This window comes from Orbicella franksi, chromosome 3, assembly GCF_964199315.1.
Source record: "Orbicella franksi chromosome 3, jaOrbFran1.1, whole genome shotgun sequence".
Lineage (NCBI taxonomy): Eukaryota > Metazoa > Cnidaria > Anthozoa > Scleractinia > Merulinidae > Orbicella > Orbicella franksi.
The window spans coordinates 17,417,501-17,431,562 of NC_138147.1; the positions used below are offsets into that span (position 1 = coordinate 17,417,501).

At 39.6% G+C, this 14,062-nt stretch overlaps 2 protein-coding genes across 2 annotated transcripts in view; one reads left to right on the forward strand and one right to left on the reverse strand.

Moving 5' to 3' along the window:
- The window catches only part of LOC145481596 (acetyl-CoA acetyltransferase, mitochondrial-like), a 13,671-nt gene extending 14 nt beyond the window's left edge, over positions 1-13,657 (forward strand). Inside the window, exons 1-15 of the mRNA XM_081460108.1 lie at positions 1-114; positions 207-254; positions 877-994; positions 1,634-1,729; positions 2,698-2,798; positions 4,899-4,991; positions 5,642-5,692; positions 6,719-6,820; positions 7,503-7,554; positions 8,445-8,540; positions 10,713-10,826; positions 11,084-11,148; positions 11,930-12,019; positions 12,960-13,027; positions 13,331-13,657. The exon at positions 1-114 is cut by the window's left edge and continues 14 nt beyond it. Coding sequence (XP_081316234.1) covers positions 58-114; positions 207-254; positions 877-994; positions 1,634-1,729; positions 2,698-2,798; positions 4,899-4,991; positions 5,642-5,692; positions 6,719-6,820; positions 7,503-7,554; positions 8,445-8,540; positions 10,713-10,826; positions 11,084-11,148; positions 11,930-12,019; positions 12,960-13,027; positions 13,331-13,451 — 1,272 coding nt within the window. The 5' untranslated portion in view covers positions 1-57 and the 3' untranslated portion in view covers positions 13,452-13,657. The remainder of the gene's footprint in view (positions 115-206; positions 255-876; positions 995-1,633; positions 1,730-2,697; positions 2,799-4,898; positions 4,992-5,641; positions 5,693-6,718; positions 6,821-7,502; positions 7,555-8,444; positions 8,541-10,712; positions 10,827-11,083; positions 11,149-11,929; positions 12,020-12,959; positions 13,028-13,330) is intronic.
- The window catches only part of LOC145481597 (transmembrane protein 135-like), a 78,306-nt gene continuing 67,412 nt past the window's right edge, over positions 3,169-14,062 (reverse strand). Inside the window, exon 12 of the transcript XR_014048662.1 lies at positions 3,169-3,180. The gene's annotated coding sequence lies outside the window, so the exon portion shown is untranslated. The remainder of the gene's footprint in view (positions 3,181-14,062) is intronic.

Consider the following 14,062-nt stretch of genomic DNA (forward strand, 5'->3'; position numbering starts at 1 on the left):
CACTTCTGGTTGTGGATTACATGAAGTACCAAGTGCGTTACCCCTACTCCGCACAAAATGGCCAGCTTTCTTGTCGCAATGAGGTTTTCGAGTCTAAATATCTCAAGATATTTGGTATTATTTTTCATTAATTTCCATATATTACTATTTATCTAGGTAATAACATGTCCGTTTTCTGATTTATGGTTCGTACCTTTATTTCCTAGGGTTGGAATGCATCTAGAAAGTGTCTCTCTACCGCCTCAGGTTTACACGTGGGTGCATTTGAATTGCTTGTGTTAAAAAATTTATATTTTACGACTTAAGCTTAATTTAACATATAAATATTATAGATTAAGAAAATTGTTTTCTACGACCCTCCTACTGAAAAAGGTCTGGTTTATTTTCTAGTGTTCAAACCTTTAATCAGCTTTATTGCAGGCAACGTTTAGTTAAAACGGCAAGCTCATTCGGTATTTCATGATGTCGTAATATTTTGCATCGTCATTCAGGGGGGCTAGCACGCTTTTTGGATCTATAGTTATTTGTTAAGATTGGTTTTAATTGTACCTACATCTGAACTAGGTTTTAGATGTAAAATAAGCGGTTTTTTTCTTGTGATGAAAAAACTGGAGGTGTGAGAGAGGTGTGTCATCATCACACTGGAATGTTTGGAGAGCGAGAGTTGAATAATGAATCAAACAATCAAAATTAGAATATTCGTTTTACAAAAGTTATAGTTATAGTTATATACATGCAGGCATATAATAGATAGCAAAAAAAATTAAAATAAATTTGATGTTCAAATCCTAGATGTTTCGAGTTTAGTCTTGAGCATGGAAATATAATTTGTTTCATTGAGGTTAAAAGAAGGTTTGCTTGTTGTGTTTTTCTTAGGAAGTGGTGATTGCCAGTGCAGTGAGAACACCAATAGGGTCTTTTAGAAGTTCCCTGTGCAGTGTGCCAGCCCCCCGGCTAGGAGCTATTGTTGTCAAGGCTGCAGTAGAAAAAGCAGGTACATTTAGTGTACTGCTCATTTGACTGTCTGTTTATCTCCAGGGGTTTCATTAAGGGCCTGTGCAAACAATCGCCTTCCTGCTGAGAATGTCAATGAAACCCCTGTACTTCTCTTGAAGGATTAAGGAGTCTGAAGTCATGCTAGAAAACATCTTGGACCTACAATCATGGACAAAAGCCTTGGGACAAACTTGCACTTGTGGCACTTTTTCACACGCACCAAACAAACAGTCGTGCGTGAATTCAACTACACTTGCTCAGCCCCTCCCCCCACCCCACCTACAATGTTGGACATTTCTCTAGAGTTTCAACATTGTATGGGGTGGGGGGGGGGGGGGGGGCAGAAATGAATTTTGAAGAGGATAACAGTGCTTTTTCAAACTCCGTTTTTAAAAGACAGATAATTCATGCAGGAATTTTGTCCACCATTGTAGGTCATCTCTTGGAAATTAGCTACAAGTTGAGATGCTGTTTTTTTTTTTTGCTTGAGATTCATAATTCCTAAATAAAATTAATGTCAACACAGTTTAAAGGGAAGAAAACATCTCAAGAAAATTTTTCTTCCCATCTTACTCAATTTGGTCTCAAAAGGCTAACTTAGGTAGTATTGGTCATCTTACCAGTATTTACAATTCAGGTATCAAGCCAGAGGATGTGCAAGAAGTCTATATGGGAAATGTGTGTACAGCTGGTGAAGGTCAAGCTCCCGCACGACAGGCAACCCTTGGAGCAGGTATAAGAACCTAATGACAAAAGAACTTAATACCAAACAGTGAAAAAAGAACACGCAACAGCCATGCTTTTAAATATAGGATGCTGAAAGTATCTAAGGACGTTTTTAAGTTTTCTTTTTTTCCTAGATCAATAACAGAGTGGAACTCACTGCCCGCCGACTTAGTAAATTGCAAGTCGTTATCTGATTTTAAGTTAAACTTAGGGAAGTATGTGAAATAAGTAAAGTAAATTGTAACTAGGAATTACTATTTATTGTAATATTTTTAAATTTAGGGAAGTATGTGAAATAAGTAAAGTAAATTGTAACTAGGAATTACTATTTATTTATCGTGTTATTTTGACACATTTACTTTTATCTAACTTTTGCATATGTACATATATATATTCTGTTTTAGTTCTTATGTACAGTTGATGTGATGCCTTCCAAGATTTTATCAACTTAATAAATTTAGATGTAGATAAGAACTACACGTACCATGATTTGCCTCGTTTACTGAAGTCATATTATTCATGTCACTGAATGTGTTGGTAGCTAACACAGTTAAAATTCAGTCATCTGTTAAAAAAAAAAAAACAGGATGATGCTATCTTGCTCACTAAGGAGATCCACTGTTCCTGCAAGAAAATTACATTGGCATTGAAAAGAAAATATTCAATTAAGAAGCAATGACTGATTGATCAAATTTATACCAGTCTTTCTTAGACTAGTGCCCCTAGGGCTTCATTCTGGGCAAGTTTGAAGAAATCCCTTTTTTTGCTATTTCCTGGGCTATTTGATATTTGAGCAGAACTGCTCTTAAATGTCCTTGTCAGTTTGATGTGATTGTTATTTTGGCAGGAAATTGTAGATCTGGATTCCATCTCCATGATTACTCCCTGTTAGTAACACCACAGCCTCCACAAACTAGCTTTCTAGTACTGGCAACTGCAACCCTAAAGTGTATGTCCTCTTATCACCATCTCCAGGCTTGCTGATATCAACTCCTTGTACCACAATAAACAAGGTCTGTGCTTCTGGAATGAAGTCCATTATGATGGCGGCCCAAAGTCTTGCTTGTGGAGATCAGGTGTGGTTTCAGTTAACTTGTAGTGTATTCCATCTATTCTGATTTATGGGAAATAGGAACTATGAAATTCTAACCCATCATCACAACATAATCACGACCAAACTCTTTTTTAGTGCAACTAACTGTTGAGGGTGTGTGACTGGTTATAATGTATTTCACCCTCCTCCTGCTTCCGCTTCTGTTTCTGGTCTGATTCTGCTGCTGCTTCTGATTGTGCTTTTAATGCTGCTTCTGCTTCTGCTTCTGCTTATGCTTATGCTGCTTCTGTTTCTGCTGCTTTTGCTTCTGTTTCTGCTTCTGTTGCTGCTGCTTCTGCTTCTGCTTCTGCTGAGCACTTCTGTTTCTGCTTCAGCTGCTTTTGCTTCTGTTTCTGCCACTTCAGCTTCTGTTGCTGTTCTGTTGTTGTTCCACCCCGTTCTCTTCTCTGCCACTTCACTCTCAGCCAGTTGCTTTTTGGCCCTTCCAGACGGAGTCCGTTCATAGGCTACTTCTGCTGCTGCTTCCGGTGCTGCTTCTACTGCTGCTTCTCCTTCTGCTTCTGCTTCTGCTTCTGCTCCTGCTGCTCCTGCTACTTCTGCTTCTGCTGCTGCTACTGCCTTTGCTTTTGCAGCTGTTTCTACTGCTATTTTTGTTGTTGTTGCTGCCGCTGCTCCTCCTCCTGCTCCCTAAATCAACACCTCCATACTTGCTTCTTGTCGAACATTAAACAGCGTCTTGATAAATTAATGTTCTATCCTTATGCATACCGAATATTATTTAAGATGGTTTGGTATGTGAAGTTACATGGGCAGTGTTACCCAAAATACTTACTGGTAAATGATCAAAATCATACATGTAGTTATTTTTGTTGCATTCGTTGAGTTCAGGTGGCTTGTCTATAATTTTGTCACTTGTAATTAAGAATGCTACAGAAAAAGACAAACAAGCAATTATATATTTGATGAAAGCTTTTTATTAAGAGCTTCCTAAAATGGTTAATTGTCTCACATTTTTTTTTCTGTGTTTATGTGGTTTGCATCATCTTAGCAAAGAGCATCTACTTTAGCACAAATTCTCCCAAGTAGGTTTTTGATAATGTATAGAAGCTCTAAAGAGAATTTTGATTCTGTCTTTGAGACTTTCTACAGGAAACATGGCAGCCTAATGGTTAGCATGTTGGACGAAAGAGTTTAAGTGCTGGTCTGGGTCAGTGTGTTTTGTTGTTGGGCGAGACACTTACTCCCCATTGCTTGAGGTGTGGTTGTCTAAAAGTTAGTGTGTTGGACCCCAGATTAAGAGGTCTGGTTTTGAGCCCTGGCTGGGGTCATTGTGTTGTGTTCTCAGGTAAGACACTTTGCCTTCTCTCCCCCCAGGTATAGAAATGGGTACCAGCAAATTTATTGCTGGGGCGTGGTAACCCTGCAATGGACTACCATTCCTTGCAGGGGGAAGTAGACTTAATGCTATAGAAACCACAGTAAGGTCCTGATGAAAGCTGTGTGGACCACTTGGCCCAACCTCGACTTTTAACCTTGCCTTACTTACTCTCGCAGTAAATCTCTCTCTCTTCCCAGAAGTGATGAATGGATACTGTTTCTCTGACCAGATGCTGGGTGGGGGTGGAGTCAATTTCTATGGACTACATGTAGATTCCACCCATGTTATGTTGAGAAGATCAGAAATGCTCTGGTAGTGTAGGCCCAGTGGGGGGTCTCCGACACAAAAAGGATGGGGTTGTTTATAACTTTGTAAAGAACTCCTAAGAGGTACTAAGATCCTGTTTTGTGGGTGTGGCTTGATATATTTTTCACCCCTAAGAGGTATACCAAATACTACCAATTCTAGGACAACACATTATCTCCTGTCATACTGTTTTTGGCTCAATACCCTAAAGTGTACCACATAAGCTCCTGTTGTGGGCCTTTTGAGACTGAACACCCTAAGAGGTAGCAAAACCGCTTTTTTAACCCCTAAAAGGTATGATGAGCAGCTCCATCCCTTTTGTATGGGATCCCGCCTTCAGGAGTATAGGTCAGTTTGGCTTTAATTAGTGTTGGACTTAAGGTCCTTAAGCTTTGACATCTTTTAAAATTTAATTGTATGGTATTGTTTCATCACCAGGAAGTGATGGTTGCTGGTGGAATGGAGAGCATGTCTAATGTACCATTTCTAGTTGGCAGAGATCCACCAAAATATGGGGGTCACACAATGGAAGTAGGTTACTATGGTACAAAACTGCAAGTATATGTAGTCATGAACCATTTTTTTTTGCCTGATGGAGTAGTGAAAGTTTTCATTTGCAGCGCTACTTGCAAATACCACCGTCCCTGACAGGTTGTCAGTTGCAACCACAATGACGCAATTCATGGCATTCAATATTTATCACAGTCTTGCACAGTAATGCAAGCATGGTCAAGTATGTTTTGCAGACTGGTCTGGTAAAAGATGTCCACTCTAGTTGTAGACATCCATATTGCTAGCTCTGTGGCACTTTTGCGAAGGGGAAGGAGATGGGAGAAGTCAAATTCGAGCATGGGGTGCAAGGGCATGCTCCTAATTCAACTTCCCCTGTCTGCCTCCCCTTTGAATGCCTGCCACTCAGACAATCATGTTGCATAAATTGACACTCAAACTCTGATATTTAAACAAGCTAAAGAGAAATGCCAGCCAAATGCAATGTAAAAACATGTAGATGAATTTAATAACTCATATTATGAATGACAATAAATAACAGATACCAGATAAACTTGGGTGCAAAAATAATTAAATCCGATTGTTGCACTATTAGTCTGTAGGTCATCCAGTCATAAAGTATTTTCAAATGCTGGAAGTCATTTCAAACTCTGTTTATTTTTTTCTTGTAGGATGGAATTGTCAAAGATGGCTTATGGGATGTGTATAATCAGATCCACATGGTACGTAATGATGTACTTCAGACTATAGTCCTCACTAAAACCAACAACTGCAAACATTTTTTATTTTGCTTGCTTCTGTATTGATTGATTTCATTTCTGTGTTTGTACCCATAATAACAATCCATTGTTAGTATAACAATGTCTTTGACTAGAAAATCTTAGAAAGACAGTCAATATAGCTGCATTCCTTGTGTACATTTGGCTAATAGCTCACCACAAGTCACCTGATAGGCAGAATGCTAAACCAACTGACAAGATGTCCATACAGAAACTTGTCAACTAATGCAGCTGTTTTTGTATACAGACCTTGTCAAATATTATTTTTCAACTCAAGTTCAATCTCTAATTACTTCATATATACTCTAATTGTGTTGTGGTAGAAAATATCCATTCCCTCCCCGCTGAAGGTTTTTTGGGTTGGAGCCCCCTATCTACTCCTCCACAAAAAATTCCAGTTTAGCTTTCACTACTCTCCTTAAAAATTTTTTGGCTTTTTGAGAGCCCACCCCCTGGGAATTTCTAATGACTTTTCTTAGGGTATGCAAGGATTTTTTCTCAGATCATGTTATGGTGTTAAATTCTTACTGTGGGACATACTAGATGTAGATCTTAGCCAATTTCAAACTTACATACAGTATATAATTGTATGGAACTCCTATTAAAAATCTATTAGAAAACAGTCCTAAGAAAATATGCACGCTGATTGGTTAAAAATCATGTTTCTATAACTCGATAGAAACACAGAACTAGCACAAGCTGTTGATGTAATGATGGCGTGAGCAAAGAGAATTTACATTTTGATAATCAAAGTTAACAAGTTGTTTTCCTTTTTTGTTGCGGTGTCACAAAAACTCGAAAAAACTGTGGAAACACTTGCCTGCGGCCAGTGTTCCCACAGCATTTCTCATTCTCCCAAACTTCCACTCGCGTTTCTATAACTCGCTAGAAACATGTTTTCTATTTCTTAATTGTTGCTCAGTTCAGGGCTAAAGAAAGACATACTTTGGTTTTTCTTCTGTTCTTCAGGGTAACTGTGCAGAAAATACAGCATCAAAGCTTGAAATACGTAGAGAGGAACAGGACGAATTTGCAATTAGTTCTTACAAGAAGACAGAAGCTGCATGGCAGGTAATACATCTATCAAGGCCTGTAAATAAAATGTAATAAATGTATAAATAGAGCGGTTTTCACTTGATTGTTGAAAATGCATGGCTTTTGCTTTGGTTTGTACTGGCTTAAAATAATTGTGCTACTTTGTCCTTCAATCAGGGATAAGAAGCAAAACCAATCGACAGTAGCGACACTCACACACATTTTCCCATGCTTTATGACAGCTAGACATATTTGCTTTACCTTTTGATTGGTTCAGTAGATGTTCTGTGCCTTTTGTGACTGGCCTGGGTGATTACTTTGGTTTTGGTTTTACAGCACTCAATTGAAAACTGCTCCAAGTAAATAAACAAACAAATAAGAAAATATATAGTTAACACTTAGAAGAGATGCTACAAGTGTGCACTTGCCACTGGCAGTTCTTGAGTTGGCTGAACCTCCTCTCACTAACCCAACCCATCTAGAAGTTCATACTTTCCTTAATTAGGTCTAATTACAAATTTCAGTTTTTGATTCACCTCTCTCACTGAATTTTCTGTGAACTGAACTACTTTGCACTGGGTAAGGATGTTAACACTGGAACTGCACATTGTTTGATCAGCACACCAAAAAATATATTTTCGTATGTCTCTTTACAATCATGTAATTAGTGTGCAGTGTTTGTAAGAAAATTATTGTTTTATTGTATTATTTTTTTAAGGTAGGGACATTTAACAATGAAGTCATCCCAGTCACTATTCCTCAAAAGAAAGGTATGATAGCCTGCTATATAACTAGTCATTTTCCACACATCTAACTCATTAATCTACTTTAAGTGTTTCATGCCAAGGATGATCCAATGTTTGAAATGAGATTTCTAAGTCTACAGTGACTTTGTTTAAATGCTGTAAAATAAAGGATAGAAAGCCATAGCTGGTTGGGTCTGTGACCATTGTAAGGCGGCTCAAAGCAGTTTCCAGCACTTTCCAAGACTCAGATTTTGATGGGTCATTTCAACCACTATTTATCGGTTGATGCTGCAATCAAAAAAACTGCCTAATCATTGGTCGTACTTGTAGTTATCATTTTCGTGACACAATAGGTTATCATAGCAGCAGTATGACCTACTAAAAGCACCCTTAATTTTACTTTAAACTGCTAATGACGCAAAAACGAGCTCAGTGACCTCCATTCTTTGTTATCGAATTTTGATTAGCGGAATAAGATGCAACTTTTGGCAAAGTTTAAAAAAATTCTGTACTTGGGTTCAGAGGAAGGGCGATTGTAATGACTCATTGAAGTCTAAGTCTTGGAAAGTGCTGGAAACTGTTTTGAGCCACCTTTAAAAGCATCTTTTCAAACAGTTTTTTCCCAGTGTGTTGTCCAATTTAACTTTATACCAATGAAAAACTTTGGGTCTCTCGGGAGGTTTTATCTGTACAAAGTTATCAATGTTGCGCACCATTCTGCTTGTGTCGAGATGGTAATTTAACCGGTCGTTTCGCCAATGACCAGTTCGCCAACGTATGAAGTCGATTCGTCAACGTCTGTTGTCAGTTCCAACGCTTACATGTCAGTTCAGCATATGAATATGATTCTACCACACCGTAAATTTCAAACGTTTTGGAAATTAATTTAAGTTTCATTATTTTATCTTTTCTAGGTAAACCTGATGTTGTCTTCAGTGAAGATGAAGAGTTCAAGCGAGTGTCGTATGACAAATTCGCTACCCTGAAGCCTGCCTTTCAGAAAAACAATGGTGAGTTTCAGTTAGTTCACTGGGATTTGAAATCTTGCCCACACTGCTCACTAATTATAGACAATTGCTACGTTAGCCTGCAGAACAGGCGGATTAGCGGCGTAGAGCGTTAAGTGCGGGTCGAAGTAATCTGGACTCTTTCTTTGCGCCCTTGGTAGCGCTCCGCGCTCGTGTATCGCGTTTTGCTTTCTGTTCCGGCGCTAGTCCGCCTGTTCTGCAGGCCATTTCTACGGTGAGAAATGCTGTAAAAACAGTTCTGTTGTTTCACGTTTATTTTTGTAAACGTTTTACATTGGAATCCCGATTTCTCGAACCTTCGATATTTCAAACCCCCCAATAACTCAAATAAAAAGTCGCCTCCCTTCCCTCTGTCGAACACTGTAATTTTACCCCCGATTTCTCGAAATACCCGATTTTTCAAATCAATTTTAGTTTCCCTTGGAGGTTCGTAGAATCTGAATTCCACTGTATAATGAGATGTGTTAAAAGGTAACTTTATTTTGTCTGTAACGAAAAATATAAAATTTAGCCCTTGAGAGGGAAAAAATACAACTGTTAATAAAAGCTGTTGTATAGTTGTTGCATTCCTTGTGTACAGTTGGCTTATAAATTACCACAAGTCACCTGATAGGCGGAATGCTATACAAACTGACAAGATGTCCATACAGAAACGTGTCGACTAATGCTGTTTTTGTATACAGACCTTGTCAGACATGTCAGTCTTATTATTACTCTGTGAAGCTGAAAATAAATGGTATCCTGAGGTCAGAGCTAGAATGTGTCGGAAATGTTTCGGCACGGATTTTCGCTTGGACATTCCTGATTTCACGAAAATTTTCTCGTTGGCTGCCTCAAGGACCTCAAGTTGTTCACACCACGTGCTCTTTGAGAGACGAACTTGCACGATGGAATTGACGAAATACACGGACAGAATCGGAACAGAATCGCGGCAAAAGTTGTAGCCTACATTGGAAGCTTCCGCCAATGCACTTTTAACAATGTTACATGTCTGTCTTTGAGCAACTAAAAGAACATTTTACGTTCTTATCTGTCTATAACAGTAGATAGCTGTTGTTTATCGTTTCCTCCAGATATAATAACATGTTCGCTTACTGTTTTTGGAACTTATTTTAAGGTGGCTCAAAACAGTTTCCAGCACTTAGATTTTGATGGGTCGTTATAAACACTATTTAACACTTGATGCCACAATCATGGTATCAAAAAACTGCTCAATCATTGGTGAACACAGTGTTGTCAATTTCGTGACGCAATAGGTTACCATAGCAACAGTATGACCTACATTAAAGTTTTGAAAATTTAGGGTGGCTCTGAACCCTGTATACAGAATTTTTTTAAACTTTGCCAAACGTTGCGTCTTATCGTGCTTATCAAAATTTAATAATCTAAAAAAATTTCACCGTGCCGTTTTTGAATTATAAGCCCCTAAAACTATAATTAAGAGTGTTTTTAGCAGGTCATTTTGTTGCTATGGTGACCCATTGTGTACGAAAATGATAACAGCGTGTTCACCAATGACTGGGCAGTTTGTTGATACCATGATTGTTGCATCAAGTGATAAAGAGTGGTTAATAATGACCCATCAAAATCTAACTGCTGGAAACTGTTTTGAGCCACCTTAAGCGCAAATTCAAGCTTCGCTCGAATCGTCTTACAGAAACAGAAGAATCATTTTCTGTGGTTTTGTCTCACAAAAGTAGCTGGCGCTTGAAACGCGAGTAGCCGGCGAAAACGCCGGCCGCCGGCGCTTCTGGAGAACACTACAAATATGGTATGAAACTAAAAGCAATGGCTCCACGAAATTAAAATTCCTTTTAACCATCCATGGTTTTCACAGCACCAAGTAATACAGAAGATTTTAACTAATGGTTGAGAGCATTTTGATATCTTTTTGGTTTCATTGGCCATAAACAGCGAACAACTGCACCTGTATCTTATTGTCACGTGCCGTTTTGAATGCCCCGCTTCCTAGGCTAACTTGGGTTTTGATTGGCCAAGCAACAGAAAGGCCAAAGTAAAGATGTCAAAAAGTTGTCAAAGGTCGATCGAAAACTTTGTCGAGTCTACATAGTGCTTTTCGCTTAAAGTAAGGCGCCTAATGAAGCTTGTTTTGCTCCAAGAGTGTTACCTGACACGGGAAATTTTACTCTTCAGGAACAGTAACAGCCGCCAATGCCAGCACACTGAATGACGGGGCTGCCGCCCTCGTGCTCATGACCAGACAGGTTGCTGACCGGCTAGGAGTGAAGCCGCTTGCTTCCATAATAGGTGAGTATAGAAGAGTCTGGTTATTAGCGAATAAAAATACCGCAAGACCTTTCAACTTTTGACAAGGCTGAAGAACATCTCCAAGGAGAGGATTAATTGTCCTGAAGTACTACTAGGCTCGATTTTCGCCACTCTCTCGTCCAGTCCCACGGAGTCATTTCCTTATACAGCGCCTGTTAATTGTCAGAACTATTTAACAGACAAAGTACTCTGTTTTGTTAATGATGCCGAGTAAAACAATTTGTTTTCTTCTTCAGGATTTGCTGACGCCTCAGTTGCACCAATTGACTTTCCTATTGCACCAGCAGCGGCAATGCCAAAGGTACGCAGTTATTAATTTATACAGTTAATGCTGTGCTTTAACAAGGACGAAAAACTTCTACTAGTGACCACGAGTAACGGATGCAAAGCGCGAGAAAACATATAACTGGCGCCATACGCGGGAAAAGTCACATGAACCTCTTCAAGATTGCTGATTGGCTAATGGGGCAACATCTTCGTTTTAATTACATTTAGAGTCTGCATACGAGCGAAGCAGTCCATCAGGCCGGAGCTTATCCCGGTTTCTGCAGCATGAAGCGACTAGGAGTATTTCTACTCCCCCTGGATGGGATGCTAGTCCATCGCTGGGTTACCCTCGGCATTAAGTTCGCCGGTAGTAGGTACCACCCATTTATACACCAGGGTGGAGAGAGGCACTGTGAGAGTAAAGTGTTTTGCCTAAAAACACAACACAATGTCCCTGGCCATGGCTCGAACACGGACCGCTCGACCAGGAGACAAGCACACACTAACCATGAGGCCACCGCGCCTCCCACACTAACTACATTTGCCACACTGTAAAACCAGTCGTGGCTCGCTCTCACATGTTTTCCCGCGCTTTGCATCGGCTATATGTATTTGCATTGAGTTTTGATTGGTTAACTGGTTTACTTGGGTCCTTTGTGATTGGCCATAGGGATTACTTTGGTTTTGGTTTTACGACACCCAGTTCAAAACTGCTCTATCAACCGGCCCAACTGCAAAACAATTTATTTCTACCGCTTTTAGAAGTTAAAGCACGCAACGGTTAGATTCCAACCTTGTTTTCGTTTGTCCTTTAGTTGTTACAACAGACTGGATTGAAAAAGGAGGATATTCACATGTGGGAAATTAACGAGGCGTTCAGCGCTGTTGTTCTGGCCAACATCAAGGTTTGTTTCACCTTCTTGACCATGCCGGGAGTTTTGTTAACCCTTTGTTAAACTTTTGACTCTTCGGAGTAATTGGTATATAAAATTATCCTTACATTTTTACATACATTGTTGAGCGAACAGGTAACGAGAATGGGGAAATTATCAACTAGGGCATATGGTCTTGATATAAAATGAAATACGCTTTACTAGCCAACAAAGAAATGTATGGTATTAGTTTGTAGAATAACTTTAATATTTTGGAAGTGTTTGGTTCTCCTTGGAAAACTCGCAAATTTATACGCTTCCACCTCAAGACTTGTACGGAAGATAAAGCTTCTCATATAACTTGTAGTTGATGAGTCAATTTTCTAAATAGCTGACGTCTCGAGCTAGCCGTTCGTTAGAGAAAGTAATAAAATGATACGTTATATGCATGTTTACGTAGACTGAACTGCGCTAAGACCCACCTTGTATGCTTATTTTAAACTGATGATCATATTGATATACTGATGATAAATTGCGTCATAACATTGTCAAAGTGGCTGTGGAACCATGAGCCACAGGCGAGTGGTTCCGCAGTAAACTTTTACAATGTTATGACGCAATTTATCATCAATAAGAGGACAGACGCATTAAAAAAACTGACGTCTTTTTGTTTTTTACAATAACAAGATCCCAAAATGATCAAATGCTGGGAATAAATGAAGGGAAAAGACGCCGTAAACAAAGATAAGTGAAGTTTATTCAAAATGACGCGAACAGTGTCAATAGCTTTTCTCGCTTTTTGATTCTCATTGGTTAAAGAGTTGACAGTTTGACAGCTGAAAGTTGAACTTGAAAGCTTGCATAAATTAGTATTTTATCCGTCTGTACTCTTATTGATGATAAAAATGAGCCAATCAGCACGCGAGAAATTAGACAGTTATTGCAAAAAGAATCTTATCTCTTCTCTTTACAGCTGATGGAGTTAGACCCAGACAAAGTGAACATCCATGGAGGCGCCGTTTCAGTAGGCCATCCTATTGGGTGAGTTATGTGGAATGTTATGTGTTACGTGGAACAAACTTGACTTACCAGAAAAAAGGGACACCGGAGGGAAACCATAGCCTGCGTTTGAGCACACACGCCACTTTCAGCATACTTGGCACGTACGCACCAGACTCTTCCCCGCCGTATCGCTTCGCCCGCGCGCGTGACTCAAAGGTAAGCTTGCTCGTAGGCATTTCATCGCGCGCGTCTTGTTCTCATCTCACTTCTGTCCAGTGTTATCCAAAAATCTTTTACCACGTTCACCGATATCAAATAATGAAGGCTGCTTTTATTTTACAGAATGTCTGGTTCGCGACTTATAGCCCACATGACGCATACCCTGCCCGAGGGAGCCCTGGGTCTAGCAAGCATCTGTAATGGCGGTGGTGGCGCGTCAGCGATGGTCATCAAAAAACTCTGACGTGCTTAGAAACCTGTGACGTCATCACATTGACTCTGATTTCGTGACATGTATTTATAGCGCATGTGCAGTTAAACTGCCTATATATGGATGGGAGGGAATGGTCACTGGGTGATGTGATGTTCAGCTGGGAGTGAAATTTTAAAAGATGAATGTACAGTACGAATTCGTTGCTAGCTAATGCGACCGCTATAGTCTTGAGTCTTGAAACTGAACATAACGCATTCCGAAAATGTTTGTGGTTGGCGGTCAAGGAGCCCGATAAACTAATCAATTTTTGTTGGCCAAACAAGACAGTTTAGGCCAATTGAATGCCGATCTCTCGCTGTAATCAATAAGCACCTCGTAAAGCTCACACCATTTTAGTTCAGGGCGCAATCTCAGAGCCCTGTCACCGGGAATTTAATTCGATTGTAACAAATTCTAGAAGAGTCTCGTGAATGTACTCTGATTGTTTTAACCCCAGTATTTGGTAAAAGTCGAAACAATCCAAGCCAAGCCGAAAACGCGAGAATGTAACGCATTTTCATTCTCTGAGACCCTGGGCTTGGTCATCGGGCAGAGGACTGCAAAGAAATCGATCAAGACATTAACGCATTCGATAATTTAAC